Source organism: Symphalangus syndactylus, chromosome 3, assembly GCF_028878055.3.
Source record: "Symphalangus syndactylus isolate Jambi chromosome 3, NHGRI_mSymSyn1-v2.1_pri, whole genome shotgun sequence".
NCBI lineage: Eukaryota > Metazoa > Chordata > Mammalia > Primates > Hylobatidae > Symphalangus > Symphalangus syndactylus.
Window position 1 is genome coordinate 8,138,275 of NC_072425.2, and position 23,933 is coordinate 8,162,207.

General features: G+C 62.2%; 1 protein-coding gene across 2 annotated transcripts; it reads left to right on the top strand.

Moving 5' to 3' along the window:
- Positions 1-9,684: 9,684 nt before the first annotated feature.
- AGPAT2 (1-acylglycerol-3-phosphate O-acyltransferase 2) lies at positions 9,685-23,727 on the top strand. Of its 2 annotated transcripts, XM_055270342.2 has the most exons (6): positions 9,685-10,022; positions 19,587-19,720; positions 20,013-20,188; positions 20,427-20,522; positions 22,053-22,125; positions 22,952-23,727. In XM_055270342.2, exons 1-6 carry the CDS (start codon positions 9,841-9,843, stop codon positions 23,125-23,127), a joined length of 837 nt encoding a protein of 278 aa, XP_055126317.1. In that variant the 5' UTR covers positions 9,685-9,840; the 3' UTR covers positions 23,128-23,727. The 2 variants fall into 2 exon arrangements, with proteins under 2 accessions (XP_055126317.1, XP_055126318.1); XM_055270343.2 differs by lacking the exon at positions 20,427-20,522 and having other exon boundaries at positions 9,739-10,022.
- Positions 23,728-23,933: the final 206 nt, after the last annotated feature.

The following is a 23,933-nucleotide window of genomic DNA, read 5'->3' on the forward strand; positions in this document are numbered from 1 at the left end:
AGGAGAAGGGAGAGGGAAGAGGGGAAAAGAGAGGGAGGATAGGAGGGGGAAGGAGGAGGGGGAGGGGGAAGGAGGAGGGGGAGGGGGAAGGAGGAGGGGGAGGGGGAAGGAGGAGGGGGAGGGGGAAGGAGGAGGGGGAGGGGGAAGGAGGAGGGGGGGAAGGAGGAGGGGGAGGGGGAAGGGGGAGGGGGAAGGAGGAGGGGGAGGAATCTTGCAATCTAAATAAAAACATCTTTGGGCCTCATTTGCGCCCCAGGCCCCCCAGGCTCCGCCAGGCTGGGTGGGTGGAGGTGCAGGCAGTCGTGGAGAGCTGAGTCCTGGACTGGCCTCGCAGATCCCAGTCCTGGCTGCACTGCCTCAACCACGTGACTTTGAGGGCAGCTCCTCCTCTTGACACCCCAGCTGTTCACCTGCACAGCCTGGAGCCCACCCTGCTGTCGGGGCTGCGGTGAGAATCTGCTAAGGGCCTGTATTGCAGGGTCTGGTGTCGCCCAGGGAAGTTCTGCACCAGGTTGAATCTCCAGGTCTCCTATTGTGTTTTAATCATAGCCTACCTGTCTAGACCTAGTGTATCCTATAGGGTGTGTGGTGGCAAAGCCCCAGGGGGCCCCAGGGACCCTCAGCTCCCAGCATCTGTCACCTCCTGCCCTCCCACGGTCTTCTGGGCTTGGTCTGTGCAACCCACAGCCCTTGGTGGGAGTGTTGGTGTGTGGTTTCCTGGGCGCCCAGGGCCCCTCCGCAGGGCTGGTTAAAACCAGTACTGTGAGGCGGGGCGCGGTGGCTCACGCCTGTAATCCCAGCACTTTGGGAGGCTGAGGCGGGCAGATCACAAGGTCAGGAGATCGAGACCATCCTGGCTAACATGGTGAAACCCCGTCTCTACTAAAAATACAAAAAAAAACAAAAAACAAAAAAAAACCCAGTACTGTGGCACAGACAGCAGCTGGTGCCAGGTGGCCCTGGCCGGAGACACTCAGGGCACATAGACGTGCAAAGACAGCAGGCGGCCGAACACCTGTCACCGTCCCACGTCACGTAAGGGGAGCAGTGCATGTCTGCACTGGCCGTGTGAGCCCGCGGTGTGCAAATTCCTCCGGGGAACGTGTTCACCAGCCCTGCCAAGAGCCGTGCGTGCAGCTGGCACGGGGGGTCCCTGAGCAGATCCTGGCCCTGCTGTGCCCGCCTCTGCGGGGTCGTTCAGCCCTCCTCGACAGAAGGTGCGCCTAGGAGGTGGAGCTGGATGCACAGAGGGAAGGGGGGTTCACCTAAAGCTCAGACAGATCAGGACCCCGGAGCCCGCCTGGGGGGACGTGTGAGGCTCCCCCACAAGGCTGAGCTCCCTGAAGGCAGGCTTCCCCCAGGGGGGTGCAGCCTGCCATGACCCTGGGCCTGTGGGGACGGGCTCCTGACCGGCTGTGGTCTCACCAGGCAGACGCTGGGCTCCTGCCAGGCTTCTTGACCGTCTGTCTTGCCAGCCAGGACACATTCTCCTGGCCCGCCTGGCTTCTGCCTGCTTATTAAGAAGGTGGTGTGAAAACAGAGCCACCTGCCGTCGCCCCAGGGCTGCGGCCAGGTGCTCTCCGCAGGGTTCTCTGGGAGGCTGGGGAGGAGGCAGGCCCAGGGCCCGGGCACTGTGCTCAGCCAGGCCCCACAGTACTGGGCAGTGCAGTGCGCTGGCAAGAGAATGTGTCTGCCTCTATTTGTACAGGTGACTGAGCAACAACAGGGAGAGGTTAACACCATTTAAAGAAAGGGTTTTGGTTTTGGTTTTGGTTTTTTTGAGACAGTCTCGCTCTGTTGCCCAGGCTGGAGTGCAATGACACGATCTCGGCTCACTGCAACCTCCGCTTCCCAGGCTCAAGCGATTCTCCTGCCTCAGCCTCCCAAGTAGCTGGGATTACAGGCACCCGCCATCATGCCCGGCTAATTTTTGTATTTTTGGTAGAGACGGGGTTTCACCATGTGGCCAGGCAGGTCTCGAACTGCTGACCTCATGATCTGCCCGCCTTGGCCTCCCAAAGTGCTGGGATTACAGGTATAAGCCACCTCGCCCGGCTGGAAATGAATTTTTAAAGTGGAAGATTGTATCTGTCTTTATACCAACACACTCATAAAATATAATTTTCAATGTATTTTTATCAAGGAAGGAGCCCCTGAAGGCAAAGGGCCCAGGGTCCCCAGGTTCCATCGTGCCCTGTGCGGAGGGTCCTGGCCATAGAGCAGCAGCAAACTGGGGGCGCTGGGGATTTGGATGAAAGACACCTAGAAACACGAAGGAATAGGGAAGGAGAAAGGAAGAGAAGGGAGGGAGGGAGGCAGGGAAAACTAATTCCCCAAGCCCAGAAACTGGGGTGGGTGGACTTGCAGAGGGGAGGAACTTCAGTGCACCCCAAACGCCCGGAGGCGCCTGTGCAGCTCCAGTCATGCAGGCAGAGCCGCAGTCTCAGGGCCCCTCCATGCTGGTTCCCACTAGTGGCCCGGGGGCATCCACTGCTCGGAGGACGCACGCCGTGGGTGGGGCTGGGAGGCTCCTGCCTGGCGCTGCTGAGTTTTGGAGGGGCCCTGGATTCCTGGGGTGGTTCCCCCCCCCAACCCCTCCCGGCCCAGCACTCATAGGAAGACTCTGGGATTGTGTGGAAGGTTGGAGCACAGCAAGTGGCAAGTGCCCCTGGGGACGCTTTAAGGACCAAGGATGGTAGATCCAAAGGCGTGACCTCCTGTGGGCTCCCGCGTCTGGGGCCACATGTTCCCCCTCCTCCCTCCGTCCCTCTGCCCTGTGGCCTGGCGCCGCCTCCACTCCACCCCACCCCACCCCACCCCGGGGCCTGTCCACCAGAGGGCAGTGCTGCCCAGCCCTTCGCAGAGGCCTTGGGGAGAATCCAGGGGTGGCCTTGCCGGACTTGGCCCTAGGCTGGGGAAGGGGTCGCCAGCTGAAATACAGGACACCCAGTTAGATCTGAGTTTCAGATAAACAACAAATAACACTTTTTAGTGTAAGTATGTCCCCATATTACAGGGGACATGTTTATGCCAAAATATTCTTCCTTGCCTATCTGAAGTGCAGATCTAACCTGAGCCCTGGGTTTTTGTTTTGTTTGGTAAATCTGGCAACCCTGCCAGGGGCAGCACAGGTGACTTGCAGGCTCTTGGAAGGCGGCTCCCAGGAGCAGGCAGGGCTGTAGCTAGCTCGGCAGGGATGGCCACCGTCTGCCACACCTGCCCGAGGCTGTGACTCAGGCGGGGCTGTGACTCAGGCAGGGTGCAGCAGGGCAGGGAGGGTGGGAGCTGGGCTCACCTCTTACCCAGAGACAAGAGGACCTGACCCACTCACCTGCACTCAGGGCTCTTGTGCTGAGGCCTTGGGGTGGTGAGGGGCGTGGTAGAGGTCAAAGGCCAGAGCCCTGTGTCCTCTGCTCTGGAAGGCACCGCTGTAGGTGTAGTTAGTGTTGCTGACACCCTCTAGGCTTGTGCAGTGCACAACCTGCACAGCCAGGCTAGGCGCCCGGGGCAGCTCCTCTGGCTCCCTCCTTACCCAGGTCCTGCCCTCCTCTCTCCCTGCCTGCCATGCACCCGCCCTCACTGTGGCCTCTGGACTCCTGCTGGAGTCTCCTTGATTACATTTAAGTCACAACTCCACCTGGAATTCAACTTGGGCTCAGACACTCCAACCCACTGGGATGGAAAAGAAGAAAATGGAGTGTGTGGGGCAGACACTGGCCAAGCTGAGGGCAGGTCAGCACAGCCTCATGTCCAGCAGAGGGTGTCCAGGTTCTTGGCATCATGAACAGAGAACTGGACAAAATGCACGAAGCAACGGAAGAAGGACGCAGCAAAGGCAGAGATGTGTTGAACCTGAACGCGCACTCCACAGTGGGAGCGGGGCTGAGCACAGAGCCTCGGGAGCCCTGTTACGGAACTGCCTGGGGTCTAAATATGCCCCAGAGGTTTCCATTGGTTACTTGGTATCTGCCCTGTGTAAACGGAGAGGTTATTTCCTGTCGTAGCTGATGTGTTTCCATTTGATTTTGTTCTAGGGAGTCAGCGTGAAACAGCCTTAGGTTCCCAGGCTCCAGACCCTCTTCTCCTGCCTCACTGGGGCCCAGTCATTGTCGTGTCTGGATCTCGGAGGCTGCCCCTGGCCCTGGCTGAAGCCCGCCCACCATCCCCGAAGGCCACTCCTTCCCAGGACTTCCAGAGGCTCTCGGTGCGCCATTTCCCAGGTGGCCCCTGACAACTGAGGGCTCCAGGCTCTGCACAGTCCACGCTGCCACTGGGATCGGAAGGGCGGATTCCTCCCTCCTTCAGTCACTCATTCACTCACCAATGGCTCACCTGCCATGGGGCGCCTGCCGTGGGCCAGGGGCAGAGAAGAGGGTGCGTGCTGGAAGCGAACCCATGGGTGGGCAGTCGGGTGGGGAGGGAAGCCCGCCTGCCTCTGCCCACAGGAGCCCAGGCCTGGCACGGCCCCAGGACACAGGCCCCTGCCCCACACGGCAGCACAGATTCCCACGGCCCAGGCCTGGCATGGTTCAGAGGAGGACATGGACACCAGGTCCACGGGGGGCTGCCTGGACTCCCTGGAAACTGGGTGCACCAGCCGGGTGGCCGTGGGAGTGCGGCGCTCAGCCTGAGAAGGACCCAGCGTCGGGAGCCCCTGCAGTGTCTCTCGGACACTTCACCAAAGGAAACTGCAGCCTCGCCTGGGACCTGACGGCCCTTCCTTGAGGTCTTGCTGTTTCTCTCATTTGGTGGAAGAGGTGACGGCCTGTGGCACTCAGGCCTCGGCTTTGACGGCGATGCTGAGCCCCTAACCCCCTGGCCTCAGCCTCATCTTGCCAAGAGGATGATCCTGTGGAAAGGTGAAGTCGCTCCCGAAATTGGGGGGCGGGTCTGAGCCCCCAGTTGGGTTTGCTAAGGCTTGGACGAGTGCTGCCAAAGGCCCTTCTGATGGCGTCATGGGCAGGGCGCAGGGCCAGAGCCAGGGCCACCCTGCAAGAGCCAAGCCCCTGGACACCACCGCCGGTGGGGAAATTGGGGAAATAGGTGCTCTGGAGGTATTCGGGGGAAGGGTGAAGGAGGAGCCCACTGCAGCCCAGGCCCCCCTGTCCCCGCTTGCTGGGGTTGCGACCTCCGCTCCTCTGCCCCAGTGGGATCACCTGCTCCGAGCCCCGCCCACAGTCGGGAGGCCCTTGGAGGGGCTCAGGAAGCAGCGCCTGCTGTGGCGGGTGGGGCGGCCTTGGCAGTGGAGGGGGCTCCTGAAGCGCCCATTCTCTGGGGCACTTGCCTCCCTCCTGTGCCCTAGGCGAGATACAAGAGGAGGGGCTTGGAGGCCCTGGGCCTCATCGGACGCCGCCCTCAGCAGTGAGTAAAAAGCCATGGGGTGAGGCCGAGGCTGCTGGCTGGGCCTTCATCCCCGCCTTGCTTGGGCTGGCCTGGGCCGTCCCAAGCCTCGGTCCCACTGAATCATCACACGCCCCCTGCACGAAAGGGAAACTGAGGCCTAGAGAGGCAGGACTGATCCAAGGTCACCCAGGGTCTCCTGGCTGGGCTGGGCTGCCTGACTCTGACCCTGAGCTCTTCAGCCCTGCACCACATCCCTCTCGGACTGGGGCCCAGGCACACGCCACCCTCTGGGCCTCCGCGGTCCTGTGTGAGCTCCAGCTGTGGCCGTGTCAGAGGCCGGAGCTCTGCGTCTGCTCTGGTGCTTCCTGCCACGGAGCCCGACTTGCCCCGGCTCCCTGCTCCTCAGATGCGCCACTTAGACACAGGTGTCCTGGGTGCGAGAGGCCGTGCATAGGGCACAGCTGCTCTGGGCAGGGAAGGGCTACTGCAGTGTGGGCCCTTCCTCCCTGGGCCGTCTCCTCCCTTCTGTCTCCTGATGCCTCCCCGCCCCTGTCCTCTCCATCCACCTCTGTTCTCTGTCTCCCAGCCCAGACACCCTCCCGGCAGAAGTACCCTGTGGGGTGCGCTCTGCCCCTCACTCCCACCCCAGCCTGTGACCTAAGAGCTCCGGATGGGACATCCAAGGCCATGACCTCCTGTTGGCTCCCACATCCGGGGCCATATATCCCAAGGTCCCAAGTGCCCTGGCCAGCACCCCTTGGGGCCCTCACCCGCCCTCCCTGACTCCCTGGGGAGACTGTGGACCACCCCGCCTGCTGCAGAGGCCCGGGCAGCCAGCCCAGAGGGCTCACCTCATCTATTTTTAAGCACATGCCCATGAAAGATTCACAGACTGCTTTATTTACAGGTGGTGGGAATGGCATTGAGGCCAGCACACCCACCAGGAGGTCGGACAACCCGTCGGCCAGGGTATGTTGTGCCCGAGAGCCCCAGGCATGCCCAGCTTGGACCTCAGCCACTCTGTGCAGGCTGAGGTCCCAGCATAGCCCAGCCTCCCCGTCCAGCCTCCAGGCCAGGCTCTGATGTCCTCCCTGGAAGGAGGGAGCCCCTGAAGGGACCAGCCCGAGGCCCAGCTGTGCCGTGGCTGCCCCCTGGCCACACGTCCCAGTGTCTCCAGCTGCCGAGAAGCCCTCCCCTTCCCTGGCTCTCGTCCCGGTGTGTCTCCGGGGCAGGTCTTTGGGGAGAGGCCTAGTCAGGCCCACGTGCCCCGGCGGCCCGGAAGCTGCCTCCTGTCACACGCTGGGCACATCGAGCGTCGCGTCTCCACTTTACAGATGAGGAAACCGAGGCTCTGGTGCCTTGAGGTTTTAAAGCCAGATGGACTGGTCTTCAAAGCCTGGCTGCCCTGCCCCTGCCAGTCCTTCCTGGGCCACACAGCGCTGGCTTCATCTCTGCTTCTTGGAATTGGAGAGGCTTGGCTGGTCCTTCCGTCCTCACTCGCTCCCTGGGCTGTGGGATCCCCGGGCCTCAGGAGCTGGTGCCAACTCAGCTCTCACTGTCACCTGGTGTCATGCGCTGTCTGGCCGGGTCCCAGCAAATGCCCAGGAGGACTCTCAGCTGTCCTTGGGTGGGTACAGCTGCATGGCCACCACCGGCCCAGCACCCCCTGCCCCGGTAGCTGAGGGCATCTCAAGGGTCAGACAGGGCGCTGGCCATCCCTACACAACAGAACCAGGCTCCCAGTCCCTCACCACACTCTTGGGATAAACCCAGCAGAGCCCATGCCAGCCCTCCCTGGGTGAGAAGCACTCATTTTAGAGAAAATCTCTTTTCGAGGCCGGGCACAGTGGCTCACATCTGTAATCCCAGCACTTCGGGACGCCGAAGCGTGCAGATCACTTGAGGTCAAGAGTTTGAAACCAGCCTGGCCAACATGACAAAACCCAGTCTCTATTAAAAATACAAAAATTAGCTGGGTGTGGTGTTGGGCGCCTGTAATCTCAGCTACTCAAGAGGTTGAGGTAGGAGAATCGCTTGAACCCAGGGGGCGGAGCTTGTAGTGAGCCGAGATCACGCCACTGCATACTCCAGCCTGGGTGACAGAGCAAGACTCCGTCTCAAAAAAAAAAAAAAAAAAAAGAAGAAAATCTCTTTTCTTGGCGTCTCTGCCAGCCCATAAGATTCCTGGAGCTTTACTTCTAGAAACAAATAATGTGTTAGCTTCCCAAATGTGGCATTATATTAAAATACAAAGTACTTCCTCATCATTCCCCGAGTCCCCGGGCCGCCTCCTCTCGGATCTTGTCGGAGGAAAAGTGGACGTTTCTCTCAACCCTTCTGCAAGGTGCAGAGAAGAGGGAGGAGGTGAAACTGGATCACACCCTCTTCAGGAGAGGAGTGGGCAAAACCCCACCTTGTCTGGGGAGGCAACAGGGTCACCGTGTGCTGCCCTGGTGCTGCTCCTGCCAGCCCTGGCAGGAGCCTTCTGGGTCAGAGTCAGCCTCTTTTCCTCTGTCACGTCCCGGCTGTCTGGTGTTCACCCTTGAGAGCCTCAGTTTTCCCTCTGTAAAATGGGGATGCCTTTGCTACTAGAGAAAGTGTGTGCTGGGCACCTGCTCTGCGCCAGATATTGGCCTGAGTGCTGGTCACACATGGTGCACAAAACAGAAGAGGCCCCACGGGCTCCATTCCGGGGGGAGGAGAGGAGGGAGAGGTGTCCAACACACACACAGTCACCTGGGGGTGCAGGAAGATGGTGGCCACCCTGGAAAGGTCGGTGGGCTGGGAGGTAAAGGACAAGAAGGGGGCTGGCACGTAAAACCCCTGGACAGGCCTGAGGGTTGTGAGCACTGGATTCCACAGCCAGGGTACAACCTGCTTGGGACCTGGGTGCACAGAGCCTCCAGCTGAAGGTGCTGTGAAGCCCCACTCCTCCAGGAAGTCCACCTGGGACCCCAGCCCACACCCCCACATCCCCCAGCTCCTGGCAGCAGCACTCCTGGCTGCAGCATGCACCCACCACATCTGCCCTGGAAGATGAAAACCCCGCAGCCATCAGCAGCCACCTCTCAGCCTCCCAGAGGCACAGCAGTGCAGCTCTCAGACCTCCCAGCTGCGGGGTGTGCAGTTCCGGCTCCAAGAGTGGAAAGAGGTCAAGCCAGGCCCTCCAAGCTGATTCCAGATGAAGCCCAAATGGATCTAGAAGGAGACTGGGCTGGAGAATGCTCTCCTGGGCTTCGCTGTAAGACGCCCACAGGCCTAAGGCAAAAGGATGCATCTCCACTTTCAAGAAAAGCTGGTACCGCCTGGGCAGGGGCTGCTGAGCCCAGGCAGTGAGACCCCACGTCCTTCAGGACTGCAGTTCCCCATTCATTTGAAGAGCAGTTTCTGTATTTGTCGTTGTCTCGGTACAGTTTGGGGGGTGGTTACAATGTTCAGGGGAATGTTTTAACAGCTCAACTCTGCATCTGAAAAAAGAGGGGCCGTAATCCCCTGCTGACCCCTCAGAGCACAGGGCGGCCAGCACTCCCGCAACTGCAGCAAACCCAAGAGTCCCTATGAGGAGGGACCCCAGGAAACTGCTTTTCAATCTCCATCTGCTCCCTGAGGTGGGACGCCGGGTGGGGGCTGGGCCAGGTGACTGCTGCCCTTGTCCCAGCCGCACCTTGCCCTGCCACGCTGGCCGTGCTGCCAAGCGGATGTGAACGCCGCCACCTGACACCCACCTCGCCTGCCCCCCGGAGCGTCCCTGGTGACAAGGCTACTTCCGGCACCCAGGGTGGGGCATCCCAGCCCCGCCCAGACACACGCCCCAGTTTGCCTGTGCGCCCCCAAGAGTCTCCCCACAGGGGCCCAAGGACACCCTAAGAGCCAGGCCTTCTCTCAGGTGGCCACTGGTCACTCGGGGGCGGTTCCAGCGGCTCTTTGCGTGGCCACCGGCCTGGCACGGGCGCATCCCCGCTGGTTTTACGCCCTTGGGGAGCTGTGGTTCTGCGCGCAGGAGCCTGTGGCTGCCCGGGCAGCGGGGGGAGGGGGCACCGGGCGGGGCAGGAGGCCCAGACCATGGAGGGCAGCGCCAGAGCCAGAGCCACCGGCAAGCCATGATGGGCCCCCTGGGACCGGGAGGGTGGGAGCAGAGCGCCAGAGCCTCGGTAACCTGGCAGAAGGCTTACCGAGGGCCGGGCCGGGTGACCCAGGGCGGGAATGGGGGGCCGTGTTGGGGGGGGGGTTGGGGACAGTGGCGGGGCGGGGCTGAGGGGCCGTGTCGGGGCGGAGCCTGGTGAGGGGACCGTGTTGGGGCGTGGTTGGGGACAGTGTCGGGGCGGGGCGCCGCACCTAGCCCTTCCCTGCCGCACGCTCCTCCCCCACCGCGCGCCACGCCCCGCCCCGCCCCGCCCCGGCCCGCCGCCCTCGCAATAAGGGGCCTGAGCGCGCGGGGGAGAAGCCGGAGCAAGAGCGAGAGCGATCTGGCCGCGCCGTCGGGCGCCGGGCCGGGCCATGGAGCTGTGGCCGTGTCTGGCCGCGGCGCTGCTGTTGCTGCTGCTGCTGGTGCAGCTGAGCCGCGCGGCGGAGTTCTACGCCAAGGTCGCCCTGTACTGCGCGCTGTGCTTCGCGGTGTCCGCCGTGGCCTCGCTCGTCTGCCTGCTGCGCCACGGCGGCCGGACGGTGGAGAATATGAGGCAAGGCCGGGGGCCGCCGGGAGGGGCCGCGCCGCTTCCGCTTCCCTAACTTTCTTCTGGGTTTCCCTCCTTCCTGCCCCGCCCGGCCCGCCCCGTTCCGGGGCTCCGGGGCTCCGGGGAGAGCGCGCCTGGGCCGGCGGCGGGCACGGGAGGGGGTCGCGGAGTCAGGGGGTCCCGGAGCCGGCGTCACAGTGCTCAGCACCCCACCCCCCGCCCTGGCCCCGGGCGTCTACACCGGTTTCGGCCTCCGCCGCGTCCCTGCAGCCCGGCGTGGGGTTCCGGGGGCGGAGCGGCTTTCGGAGAGAAAGGGGGCCGGGCCGCGCTGGGAGAGGCTCAGCCCTGCTTCCTGAGCGGGGAAACGGAGGCCAGGGCGGCGGGGACTTGCCCCAGGGCCATTGATCGGGGCGCACGGCGGTGTGGGGGCGCCCCTCGGCCTCCCTCCGACGCCCTCCTGCCTGTCCGCCCGGTGATGGGCGCACCTGTGGGGCGGGTTCCCCTTTCTCTCCCCTTCCTCTTCGCAGGGAGGTGGGGGACCCGGAGGGGACCTGCTTCTGTGCTGGGGAGGGCGCCCCTGGCCTCCCGCTCCGGGGGTCCAGCTTCCAAGCGAAGGGAAGGAAGAGTTAGGACTAGGGTTTGGCGGGGCTGAAATGTTCCCCTGGACGCCTTCCAGAAGGTGGGAGCTTGGTTTTGCCAGGCTGGGGTTGGGGGCCGGAGGTCAGAGTGGGCTGCCAAAGACGGCGGGGGCTGCCTGCTCCTGGGCGGGGTGGCTGCCGGAGAAGGCTCTTGCCTGCCCCCTCTCCCTGTTAGCCGTCCTCAGGCTGTTGCTACATTTCTCTCTGCCCTGTTTGGACTGCCCAGCCAGTGGCTTTTGCAATGGCCTGGGGTGAGGGCATTGTGGCCCCAGAGGCCCCCTTCCCCGTGGTTCCAGAGGCAGTGGGTGAGGGTTTGCTAGCTCCCCGCACTCGCTGTCCTTGCCAGTCCTGGGAGGGCACTGAGGCTGCTGGAACGGGCCTACACTCATGGACCCCCCCTGCCCAGCCATGGCTTCCCACGGAGCCCCAGAAGCTCCAGGAATATGAAGAAGGACCCTGGGGCTGATGGTGAGCATGGAGAGTCCGAGAAGGGCCTGGTGGCTGCTCAGCCAGACATGTGTGTGACCGGTGGTGACGCAGGCCAGGTGGCCCAGGCCGGGGTCCCGGGGAGTGCACACTCCACGGCTGGCCCGGGTGGTGACTGGCGCTGACATCCCCAGTGGAGCGCCCTTCAGGGAGGAAGGCAGTTTGCAGAAACAGGGAGTTCCTGGGGCCTGGGCTCTGGGCACCTGTGCTGGAATCTCTGAAGGCCTCACCTGTGGTTCTGACCCTGGTATCCCCTGTAGGCAGGGGTCTCTGTGAGGGCCCCCCCTCTGCCCCTGGGGTGCTTCAGAGTAGGGGCGAGGGTGCAGCTTTCCCAGCTGAGGAGGGGCCAGTCTGTGGGTTCCTTGGGGGGGTGCCCTCCACCCTGAGGAAATGGCTTGTGTGGTTCTGATGCCAGCAGGGCATCCTGTGCCAGGTGTGTCCTGGGGTGCAGACAGGGGACAGAGTCCTGTTCTTTCAGCAGAAGTGATGGTGCACCTGACTTAGGAGACCTTGGAGCAGACCCCACTACTGAGCCAGGCCACAGGCCAGGGGCCTCTTCATCGGCGGCCACCTCGTGTGAGAAAGCCTGGCTTGTTCTGCAGGGGCCTCTGCCTGGACTTCATGGCTGTTTCCCAGGGGCCAAATCACAGTTCACCTGCTGCCCTTTCTATGGACCTGGCAGGCTGGGCTGGCTGGCACTGGCCCTGCTGCCCCACTCGGCCCTGTCCCCATCTCAGCCTGGAGATTCTGGCTAACCCGGGCGTCCTTGGGACCTGGGGCCTCTGATGGGGCCTCTGATGGTGCTTGGATGGGACCCTCCTGCTGCCCTCACCTCTCCAGGGCAGCACCCAGGCTCAGGCCTGTGGAGTAGTGGCTTCCGGGACACTGGCTGCTAACAGCAGGTGTTTTGTTCCTGTTTTGGTCCCTGAAGAGAAGGGAGGGCCAGAGGGCAGGGCAGTCTGGAGGAGAGGCCTGGGGCTCCACGGCTACCTTCCCCCACACCTCTGCACCTGCTCCCCAGGCCCCAGGGTCCCTGATGACTCCCAAGACTCCCAGCAGTGGCTAAGAGTGGGGCTGTTGCGAACGCGCGTTCATTCCGTGGGGGCCGTCGGGAGGGGTGAGAAAGGCAGATGAAGAGGAGGCGCTTTGTCACTCCAGGGAAGGGACCCGGGAGCTGGAAGGGAAGGAGGGGATACTCGGCCTCTGTTCCTGCCGTGCGCCACGGGTGCCTCCAGCCTCGGGAACAGGGATTCGCGTGTGCTCCGTGTTATAAATAAGGACACTGAGGCTGAGATAAGCAACTTGAAACTGGGGCAGGGTCCCCAAGCCAGGATGGGGTGGAACGGGGGTTCGAACCCACTGACAGTGACTCCAGAGTCCCTGCTTTTCCCTTTCCCCCTGTTCCCAGCCCAGCGCTTGGGACCGCTGGGGCACCCTGCAGCAGGCCTGAGCTCTGGGAGCGGTGCTCCATCTTGCCGCTGAGCAGTGGCTGCCCTGGCTGAGGCCCAGCCCCTCCCCACGGGGCTCCAGGCGGCACCCAAGAGATCCCCACCGTCTACGCCGTAGTTCTGAGCATGTGAGGGACAGTGATGGGACTAGAACCGCCGAGGCAGCCTTTGTTCCCACCGGGCTTGGGGCTGAGACCACGGACCCCTTCCAGGCAGGGGGTGCCCCCGAGCCCTTCCCTGTGTGCACAGTTAGGGTGGAGCTGCAGGGCACGTTTCCTCACCACGGGCCTATGCCCTGGTACATCCATTCGACAGAGGAAAGCCAAGCCCAGAGCTGCTCTGTGCCCTACAGCTGGGTTCAGCTATAGGATCAGAAAACCCTCAAGATAGCAGCTTAATCCACAGAGAAGTTTACTTTTTCATACAGCAAAGGGGACCAGAAGGGCAGCCTAGGGAAACAGCAGTTAGTTTCCGGCTCCTTTGACCTCTATTCCCACCATTTTCAGCGTCCCAGACAGAAAAGGGGTGCCCTTCCTCTTCAGGATGCTCCCCGAATTGAACCCCACGCTCTGCTGGTATCTGGAGGCTGGGAACTAGTGGTCGTGACAGCTCCTGGCTGCAGGGCAGTCTCCTGTCCCGTGGAGCACGTGCCCACACCACGCGCAGTGTGGGGAGAACGCGCAGGGGACTTGGGATGTCTGGCAAGGTTTGACCCAGATTTGCCGGCCAGTGCACGGTCCTGGGTCCCCTGACAGATGTCCAGTGATGACAGATGCCATCAGTGATGACAGATGCCCTGTGTCACCACAGCACTGGGGTCTTAGTCCCAAGGGAGACCGTGACCTTGGTCCTCCAGAGCTCTCCAGGTCCAGGAATTGGAGCTGTCCTGACTGAGGGATGGGAGGGCTTCCCTGGCCCCACTCCTTCCGGTCTGCCACACCTGCACTCCCACACATCCCCTTTGAGGAGTCATCGGGGACCCCCCACATCCAGGTGTTTGTGTGGGCTGGACCCCGCACCCCTACAGACCTGTTCCGCCTTGTGCTGCAGCTCAGATGACACTTGTCGGAAAACACCAGATTCCTCACTGGGGTCCCTGTCCCCGGTGGCCCCATCGAGCCCCAGCAGTAGGGGAGGGGGCTGCCCTGAATGAGCTCACGCAGCTGAGGATGGGCAAGTCCTGGCTCAGAGAGCTGCTGGGTCTCCTGGGATTGTCCCAGCCCAGGACCAGGGCAAGGGTCAGCGAGTGGCCTTCCACGAGGACAGCCTGGCTGGGCCCTGACCTAGAACCACCTCCCTGAGCCAGGTGCTGGTGGGATTGGGGGCTTAGGCACATTGAGGGGCCTTTCGCTTTGATTTACTTTGGATTTTTTTTTTTTTTTTTTGAGACAAGGTCTCTCTCTATTGCTCAGGTTGGTCTCAAACCCCTGGGCTCGAGTGATCGCCTGCCTCAGCCTCCCAAAGTGCTGGGGTCACAGGCGTGAGCCACCGTGCCCGGCCCCACCCATTTTGGATTCTTTTCCCCCCATGTCATCCTCATCACAGCCACTGTTGGTGGAGGTCCCGCCCTGGGCCGAGGGTGCCCCGGGGAGGAACGTAAGCCCACACGCCCTTCCAAATGAGCCCAGGAAGTCAAGTGCATTGCCTGAGGCCATGGCTGGGAAGAAGAGAAATGGGATCCAAATCCCTGTCAGGCCGCAGAGCCTGAGTGTGGCAGCAGCCTAGGTGTCTGGGGGCTGAGCTCAGGCGGCCTGAGGAGGCTGCGTTCCCACCACCCCAGACGGGTCTCTCACGGCGCTTCGCTCAAGGCCAGTGGGCTCCAGTCTGAGGGCTCCTGAAAAAGACCAGGCAGGACCTGGGCTTTCCCTCAGCAGGAGCCCACTGCTCCGATGCCACCAGAAGGGCCCGGTCTGGGCTCAGCCTCTCTTAGTTTTGGGCACTGGGCTGCTTCCTGGGCCTCCGGCCTTGCTGGGCAAAGCTAGCACAAGTCACCCGCCTGGCAGTGGCCGGCAGGGCTCCCCGAGCCCCAGGCTTCCGGCGACTTTGGCTTTGCCCCTGCTGGGGTACCCCGGGGAGGCAAGGAGCCCAGGACCTGGATTTGGGGTCCGTGTGACTGTGTCCTGGTCTGGCACAGCGACACCTGCCCCAGGCCATGGGGAAAGGACAGGGCAGCCCCTTGTCCCCCCGTGGTTGGTGGGAGGGGAGTTTGGGTGAGGCAGGGTGTTTGGCACAGGACAGGACCTGGGCTGGGCAAGCTGGTGGGAGAAGCCTGGGGACAGTGGCTGCTCTGGCCACTCTGAGCTTCCTCCTGGGGGAGGCCGGAGCAAGCTCCCAGCCCTGCTGAGGGGTTGAAGGGACTGCGTAGCCCAGGGGAGGGAGGGAGCCTCAGGATGAGCTCCTAGAGTCCTACTGGGGGCCCTCGCCGCCCCAGCACGATTCCGCCAGCTCAGAAGCAGGGTTCCGAGGAGGGGCTCAGGCCTGTTCTGGCTTCTCTGCTGTGTGGCTTTGGGGAAGTCACTTAACTTTGCTGAACCTTGAACCTCGCATTCCTCATCTGAAGGAGGGGGTTATGATCGTACCTACCCTGGGGGGTTACTGTCAGAACAAAAGGAGGTGACTCATGTAGAGCCCTTTTCTCGAGGCTTTGCACACAGGAGGTGCAGGGGGCCTCTGTGCTTAGAAGGCGATTTTTCTCTGCCTGGGTTCCCGGGGGTGTCCTCGGCTGCAGGAGCCTCTGCAGGGCTTAGTTCAGTCCCTTCCTCTCTGAGGAAACACTTTTTTTGTGTGTGTGAGTTGGAGTCTTGCTCTGTCACCCAGGCTGGAGTACAATGGCGCCATCTTGGCTCACCGCAACCTCTGCCTCCCTGGTTCAGGTGATTCTCCCTCCTCAGCCTCCCAAGTAGCTGGGATTACAGGCACCTGCCACCACGTCTGGCTAATTTTTGTATTGTTAATAGAGACGGGATCTCACCATGTTGGCCAGACTGGTCTCGAACTCCTGACCTCAGGTGATCCGCATGCCTCGGCCTCCCAAAGTCCTGGGATTACAGGCGTGAACCACTGCGCCCATCCAGGAACCGCTTGTAAAGTGAGAGTCTATACTTTCCCACCAGCTTTCAGAAAGCTCAGCTATGTACGGGACATTAGATGGGGAAGTGCGGTGGCCCCACGTGGCTGGTGCAGATGGCCCTTTGTCCCCTTGAGGACGTCAACTTTGACTTTCTTCTGCCCCCAGGGTATACCTTTCTCCCCCAGCCACACCGTGGGCTGCAGTTATAGAGAGCCACAGCCTCCCGCTGGCCTGGGGCAGCCTCCGTCCGTCCATCTGTCTGGCCTGAGGACCAGGGGCCGGTGGTGGGCGGCAGGACAGAGTGCTTGCTCAGCGCTGCCTGCTGGGCGGGAGTTTGTACCCCGTGTCTTTCACAGTTGAGAGAAGTATCCGTGCACGACCCATCCCCTAAGCAGCTTAGATACAAAAAAAAAGGGAGAAGTTTTGGAGCCGGAGGGCGGTGCTGGCCGCACAGCAGTGGATGCGCCGAGTGCCACAGAACTGTGCGCTGAGAAACGGGTACAATTATATTGTTTAGGTGATGGGTGTTATACCACAGTCAAAACAGGGGAGGGCTCAGCGCACTGGCTCCTTCCTGTCATCTCAGCACTTTGGGAGGCCGACGCGGGTGGATCACGAGGTCAGGAGTTTGAGACCAGCCTGGCCAACATGGTGAAACCCCGTCTCTACCAAAAATACAAAAATTAGCCGGGCGTGGTGGCGGGCGCCTGTAGTCCCAACTACTTGCTAGGCTGAGGCAGGAGAATCGCTTGCCGGGAGGTGGAGATGGCAGTGATGGCAGTGAGCTGAGATCATGCCACTGCACTCCAGCCTGGGTGACAGCCAGACTCCGTCTCAAAAAAATAAAAAATAAACGAACATCTTATTTTTTAATAATTGTAGATTTACAGAGAAGTTGCAAAGATATTACGGGGGACCCCATATGGCCTCACCAGTTTCCTCCCTTGTTAACATCTTACATCACCAAGATGCAGTTGTCAACACTAAGAAACTAGCTGGCCTGGTGCGGTGGCTCACGCCAGTAATCCCAGCACTTTGGGAGGCCAAGGCGGGCGGATCATGAGGTCAGGAGATCGAGACCATCCTGGCTAACATAGTGAAACCCTGTCTCTACTAAAAATATAAAAACTAGCCAGGCCTGGTGGCCTGTGCTTGTAATCCCAGCTACTTGGGAGGCTGAGGCAGGAGAATGGCTTGAACCCGGGAGGTGAAGGTTGCAGTGAGCTGAGATCACACCACTGCACTTCAGTCTGGGTGACAGAGTGAGACCCTGTCTCAAAAATAAAAAAGTAAAAGATGGAACTGGCCGATGTCACTACCAGAGGGAACCAATGTCCCTTTCAGATGTGGCCCGAGCCTTCTGCAGGCAGCTGGCTTTGGAATTGCAGGTGTGTCTTGGCTGCTGCTAGAAATTGTACGTGTGTCCTTCACGGGAGATGAGTGTGGACCTGCCCTGTTCTTTCCCTGTGCCCCAGCTGGCTGTGAAATGGACCCTAATTTACTTTTTCTCTCCCTACTGGGGGACATTTAAGCATTTTCAGGTTTTCCTAATTCGACGCACACTTGAGCACCGCAGACTTCTCACTCCAGCCGTCGGGCGAATTCCTGGAAGATTCTGCGAGGGGAGGGGCCAGGTTTCCTCAGGGCTCTGGCTGGGCCTGCCAACCTGCCCTCCACAGAAGCATCTTGTCTGTGCGACTCCTCACTCCTGCCAGCCTCTGGGCCTGTTCCCAACGCCCTGTTGGCACCTCCTGTTATCAGGCGTTTTAATCTGTGCCAGGGGGAAGGATGAGGACAGACTCTTGTTTCCATTTGCATTTCTTTGATTGGCGACACGACCGTCTTGCTAGCACCAGACAGTTCCGTGTTTTCTGCTGGTGAACTGCCGGCTTTTGCCTCCTCGTCTTCTTGGAGCGTCACAGGGGTCCGGGAAGCTGGATTGTGCAGATGAGGGTGGAGGCAAAACAGCCCTGCAGTTCCCATGAGTGCGCGGGTGCTGCCAGCCCGGGTGCGCCTTCTTGGTGGGAGGGGACGGTGGTCGGCGCGGCCTGGTGAGGAGGTATCTAGAGTTGGCTGAGGAGGGCAGATCTGAGGAGGCCCCAGGCTTCCAAGACCAGGGACGGACAGCTGGACCCATCATCAGAATTAGCCATTAGGCCCCCCTTGACTCAGTTTCCCCATCTGCAACACGGGGTCCTGGGCATTGCCCCATCCACCCGAGGTGGTGCTGCCACAGGCCTGGGCTCACACATGGAAGGGCAGAGCGCCAGGGCCGGGGAGGGGACAGGGGTTTGTGTCGCTTGGGAACAGACGTCAGCCAGAGAAGGTGGAGAGTTCTGGAGATGGAGGGAGAAGAGGCTGCTGGACACTGAGTGTGCCCAGCGCCCATGAACTGTGCACCCAGAAAAGGCCAAGGAGATACATTTTATGTTACGTGTATTTTACCACAATTTTTTTTTAAAGGCTGGGCGAATTGGCTCAGGCCTATAATCCCAGCACTTTGGGAGGCCGAGGCGGGCAGATTGCTTGAGCCTAGGAAGGAATTCGAGACCAGCCTGGCCAGAGATGGTGAAACCCAAAAACACAAAAACTAGCCAGGTGTGGTGGCGCACGTCTGTGGTCCCGGCTAGTCAGGAGCCTGAGGTGGGAGGAGCCCAGGAGGTGAAGGCTGGAGTGAGCCAAGATTGTGACGCTGCACTCCAGCCTCGGTGACAGAGCAAGACCCTGTTAAAACAACAAAAATCCCCACCAGTATGGCTTTGAGAGAAGGCCCCGGCTTTGAATTTCTGCTCTGTGGCCTGGGGCAGTTACTCAGACTCATCTGTACAAAGCGGGGGGCCCTTAGGACTGTTGGGGGATCAAATAGTGGGGGGCACTAGTCTGCATGGAGAGGGGAGCAGCACTGGGAACCCCCCGGTCAGCGCTGGCACAGCCTTGCCCCTGGCCATCCACCCCTGCTAGAGCTTCGGAGTGGAGCTCCATCCTCCTGGCTCCATCCCCGCCGGCTGCCCTGTGATGGGCAGGTGCCCTATCTGGGGTGTGCCCAGAGCTTCCTGGCAGCACAGCAGGGCAGAGGCTTGGGACACTCAGAGCTCGTCAGAGTCTTTGGGTGCCCCTTGGACATCCCTGGTCCCAACCATGATGGGCTGCTTGGACAAGGCCACCTCACATTTGCAGGTGCTCCAAGGGCAGCCCCCAGTGGGCTGGGCCCCTGCCAGAGTGGGGGCTGCTGGGGCCGGGGCTCAGGTGGCCCGGACCCTGGCTCTGCTGCTGCTCCTGGTGTGACCTCAGGCAAGTCCTGAGCCTCCCACCGCCTCTTCATGGGGAAAGAACCCGGCCTGATTCTGTAGGGTAGGGGTGAGAGAGGCTCTCCGTCTTGGCTCTTTTCTGGAAGAGCCTTTCGGAGGTCCTGTCAGAGGTCTCCACTGGCGCTGACACTTTCTTCCTGATGTGGCCCTGCCTTGAGGGGCCAGTGACCTTCCCCAGGGTGTGTGGGGCCCTGTTTCCTCTGCTGGGGTGCAGAGGCTGCTCTCCCCGACGTGGGTCCTTCATGGCGGACGTGAGAGCCAGTGCCAGTTCCTTTCCGGCTGGGTCCCCTGTGGGGTGGATGAGGGCCGGGTGGGCCCCTGGATGTGGATTTGGAAGTGGGCGCCTTCCCACGCTCCTAGCATCCGAGTTCCAGAGGCTCTGGGTTTTCCCCTGTTGCTGGGGAGACGGAGGCAAGGCAGCCGTCCAGGTGGGTGAGCCGGGCCCGGGACTCTGTCCGCTTCAGGGGCTCCCTCCCCTGTGTCTCCCGGTCTCCTGCCCCGTGCCAGGAAGGCCCCTCCCCAGCCTCCTCCACACCCCACCCCCAGGCCTTCGCGCCCCACCTTGGCTGCGGGATCTGCGGGATCTGCGGGACCCGTGTTCACGGTGGCCTCCCCTGCAGCATCATCAGCTGGTTCGTGCGAAGCTTCAAGTACTTTTACGGGCTCCGCTTCGAGGTGCGGGACCAGCACAGGCTGCAGGAGGCCCGGCCCTGTGTCATCGTCTCCAACCACCAGAGCATCCTGGACATGATGGGTAGGCCAGGCCTCCAGGGCGGCTTCTGGGGTTTGAGTGGGGCCTGCTGAGCTGGGGCTCTGTGGGGCTGGGGCTGGGTCCCGGGGACGAGGACACAGGGCTGCCTGTGCCTGGGCAAGCTCGGCCTCAGTACCTCCCTCAGGGCCGGACACAGAGGCTCGGAAGCCACACGACCCATCCAGGTAGCCAGGGAGAAGGCAGGGTGCCAGGCAGGCCTGTGGGTTCTCAGCAGCTGTCTTCCAGCGCACGATTTCTCCCCCACTCTCACTGTCTCTGTGTCTCTGTCTCCCAGGCCTCATGGAGGTCCTTCCGGAGCGCTGCGTGCAGATCGCCAAGCGGGAGCTGCTCTTCCTGGGTCCCGTGGGCCTCATCATGTACCTCGGGGGCGTCTTCTTCATCAACCGGCAGCGCTCCAGCACTGCCATGACAGTGATGGCCGACCTGGGCGAACGCATGGTCAGGGAGAACGTGAGTGTGCAGGGCCGGGGCCGGGCGGGGTTGGGGTGGGGCCTGGGCAGGGCCAGGCAGGGGCCAGCGTGTGACTTGTTTTTGGCAGAAAAAACAAGACCCCCACATCATCCATGCTCTGCAGGTGGGGTCCCATGCCAGCTGCTTTGCGAAGTGGGGCTTCTTAGGAGGCGAGGGGGCGTGGCCTTTCTGGGGCGGCCTGGATGTGAGGTCAGCCCAGGCTCTTCTCTCCCTGCAGCTCAAAGTGTGGATCTACCCCGAGGGTACTCGCAACGACAATGGGGACCTGCTGCCTTTTAAGAAGGGTGCCTTCTACCTGGCGGTCCAGGCACAGGTAGGCCGAGCCCAGCCCTCCCGGGGTGGGTGCAGGCTGGGGAGGCGGGGTCAGGCTGGCTTAAGGCAGGAGGTGACCACCCAGCCAAGATGAGGACCCTTGGCACGCAAGGGACTCCTCCCACTGAGTTGGGGACAGGGCCTCCTTGTCCCTTCCCACACTTGCCCCCTGACCGGCCCCCTTGGGCCTTTCGCCCACACAGAGCCCAGAGTGACCAGCTGCCCTTGGTGGGCACTCAGTGCTTGGCCTGTGAGGCTGGGCAGGTAGAGGGGTGGGGAGCCGGGCCGCTGGCCTTTGCTGGCAAGCTCTCAGGAGGCTCATTCTGGGCTTCTGCCTGGCTGGGGTGGGCTTCAGGGCATGGGCAGTGGGTCTGGAGAAGCCAGGCTTTAGGTGTAGCGTCGGGTCGGGCCAGAGCTCGGGGTGGGTGGAGCTCATTGTGAGCAGCGCTTGCAGACTCTGGACTTCCTGGTCCCCAGCCTCCAGGGGTGCAGTGCATCCTGGGGTGTCTGGGAGAGGCCAGGGTATAGCCATTCCCCAGCAGCTGTCCTGCCTCTGCCGCTGTGCTGGGAAGGGTTGCGTCAGGAGAAGGAGCTTTTACCCACCTGGGTGGGTTCTCACTCAGGGCAGGGGTCTCAGCTCCTTCCCTCACACTGGCCACTAGTGGCCCCCGGTGCCTGGCCCTGTGCAAGGTGGTGGGGAGGGGGCCCTCCTTCCGGAGGCTCCCAGCTAAGGCTATGAGGCTGGGGAGCCCCGGAGGCGCTGGGCTGGGCGGGCATCCTTGGGCTGTGATCCCAGCCCTGCCCAGGTGCAGGGCACACCTGCCCAGCCTGGGGCTGACGTCACTTCCCTTTGGGGGCAGAGTGAGGGCTGGATTGGCTCTGGGAGAGGAGAGGGGAGACTGGCGGCTGTGATGGGGGTGGCTGGGGGTGGCCGCAGCACAGCTTCAGCCAGGAGACCCACGGCTTTTCTGTCCCTGCCCCCAGTCCCCAGCCTACCGGCTGGCCCCCTGGAGGTTCTCTGGCTGCCTCGGGTTAATGATCACCCCCAAGTGCCCTTGGATTTGACCCTGGTGACTTCCAGGAACACCAGCAGGCTCCACCCCTCCCCCTGGCTAGAGCTGCCTCCCTCGCTGGCTTCCTGAGATGGAGAGGACTGGGAGGGAGGCGTGGGCAGGGAAGAGTGCCATAACCTCCTCCTAAACGGGATAGGGCCCTGCCCCCCTTCCCCCCCACCGGCTAGCTGCACACCCAGTATGGGGACAGGTGTGAACCAGACAAACAAGTGCTAGCTCAGGAGGGCTTCCTAGAGGAGATGAGTAAAAGATTTGCAGGATGAGCTGATGGAACTTTGGGTCAACCAGGGCAGGACAGGTATCCCAGGTCCCAGGGGCAGGACAGCCACAAGGACGCATGGCAGCAGCGAAGGCAGGGGTGGGTGGGCCGCAGGACAGGGCTCCCCAACCACATGCAGCCTGGGGTGTGCCCAGCCTGTCCCCAGGGCTGCCTCAGCCGTGTGTCTCCCTGCCCGCAGGTGCCCATCGTCCCCGTGGTGTACTCCTCCTTCTCCTCCTTCTACAACACCAAGAAGAAGTTCTTCACTTCAGGTACCCCCACATGTGTGCACCTGGGGTGTAGGCCCCGCCTGACCCTATGGTCACAGAGCCCCGGGCCCCTCATCGTTCCCATTTCCCGGTGGCACCCGTGGCACAGCCACACGGTGACCATGTGGCAAATGAGTGATTCAGGCTGGAGTCCCAGCCGTGGGCGGCATGGCCTCCTGGCCCTGTGAGATGGGTGGTGCTGGGCCCATTTTTCAGATGAGGAAACTGAGGCTCCAAGAGGGTAGGCTGGGTGCCCGACTTCACACCCAGCTTGGGGGCCTTGAGGCAGCCTCCTTCAGGGCTGGAGGGTGGCCTCTGAACCCATGCATCCAGGCTGATGCCCACATGGGGTAGATGGAACCCAGGCAGCCCAGGGGCACAGGCCGCGGGCCTCGTGGCCTCTGCCCCTTCCAGCCAGTTCCCAGAACATGGGCACCTGGTGCCCAGATGGGACAGTGGGGTCAAAGTTGGAAAGCAGTGGGGGAACCCAGCTCCATCTCTCCCCCAGCCCCTCGCCCCGTATGGAGGGCAGAGGCCAGGCAGTGAGGTAGGGGCTGATCAGGAAGTGGGGCTTTCTGGGGGCAGTAACAGGGGAGCGCAGACTTGTCGAAACTGCGGCGTGAAGGCCAGGCAGCCATGGGTTTCACTGCAGCAACGTTACCGCAATTAAAATAACCCACTACGGCTAGGGAGTCCAGGGGAAGAGCCCGGCCTCAGGGGCTTCTCAGGGAGGGGCTGTGGGGGGCTGGGGAGAGGCGAGGCCAGGGCAGCAGGCCGAGGTGGGCCCCAGCTCCCCACAGGCCACTGAGGTCTGTTGCTTCCCCCACAGGAACAGTCACAGTGCAGGTGCTGGAAGCCATCCCCACCAGCGGCCTCACTGTGGCAGACGTCCCTGCACTCGTGGACACCTGCCACCGGGCCATGAGGACCACCTTCCTGCACATCTCCAAGACCCCCCAGGAGAATGGGGCCACTGCGGGGCCTGGCGTGCAGCTGGCCCAGTAGCCCAGACCACGGCAGGGCAGGACCTGGGGAGGACAGGTGGAAGCCGATGGCTGGAGGATGGGCAGAGGTCCCCCAGGCTTCCAAATACCACTCTGTCCGGCTCCCCTGGCTCTCACTCGGCCCAGGAAGCAGGAAGCTTCTGTCACTGGCCTCAGACACGGGCCCCTGGCATCCCCTGCAGCGGGCTCAGCTGGACCCTCCCCAGGCTCGAGGGCAGGGACTTGTGCCTACGGCGCCTCTGGGAGCTGGGATGGTGAGGATGAGGCCTGCGGCTGTGCCCGCAGGTGGGCTGAGCCACAAGGCCCCGGATGGCCCAGGAGCAGATGGGAGGATCCCGAGGTCCGACACACACCATCCGAGCCCTCTGCTCAGTCGCCTGGGACCCACCAGGATGCAGCTGGGCTCCAGGGTCCAGCCCACAAGCTGCATCAGGCTCTCAGGGAGAGGAGGGGCCTGGAGGGCCGGGAGTCCCAGACTCACGCACCCTGGGCCACAGGGAGCCGGGAATTGGGGCCTGCTGCTCCTGCCGGCCTGGAGGACTCTGTAGGGTCAGCATTGTACTCCATTGCTGTTTTTTTATAAACACACTCTTGGAAGTGGCTGGGGAGCTGTGATCACTCACAGGGCGGGCAGGGTGACCAGGGCGGTGGAGCCGATGCTGTGTCTTCCCAGCTGCCCTCCCTAGGGGCCCAGGGTGCAGGGACCGCCACCCACCCGTGTTCCCTTTCCAGGAGTGGGCCATCACCCTATACTACTTCCATCAACGGGTAGGGGTGTCGCCTAACGGGCAGGTGTGCCGGGATCCT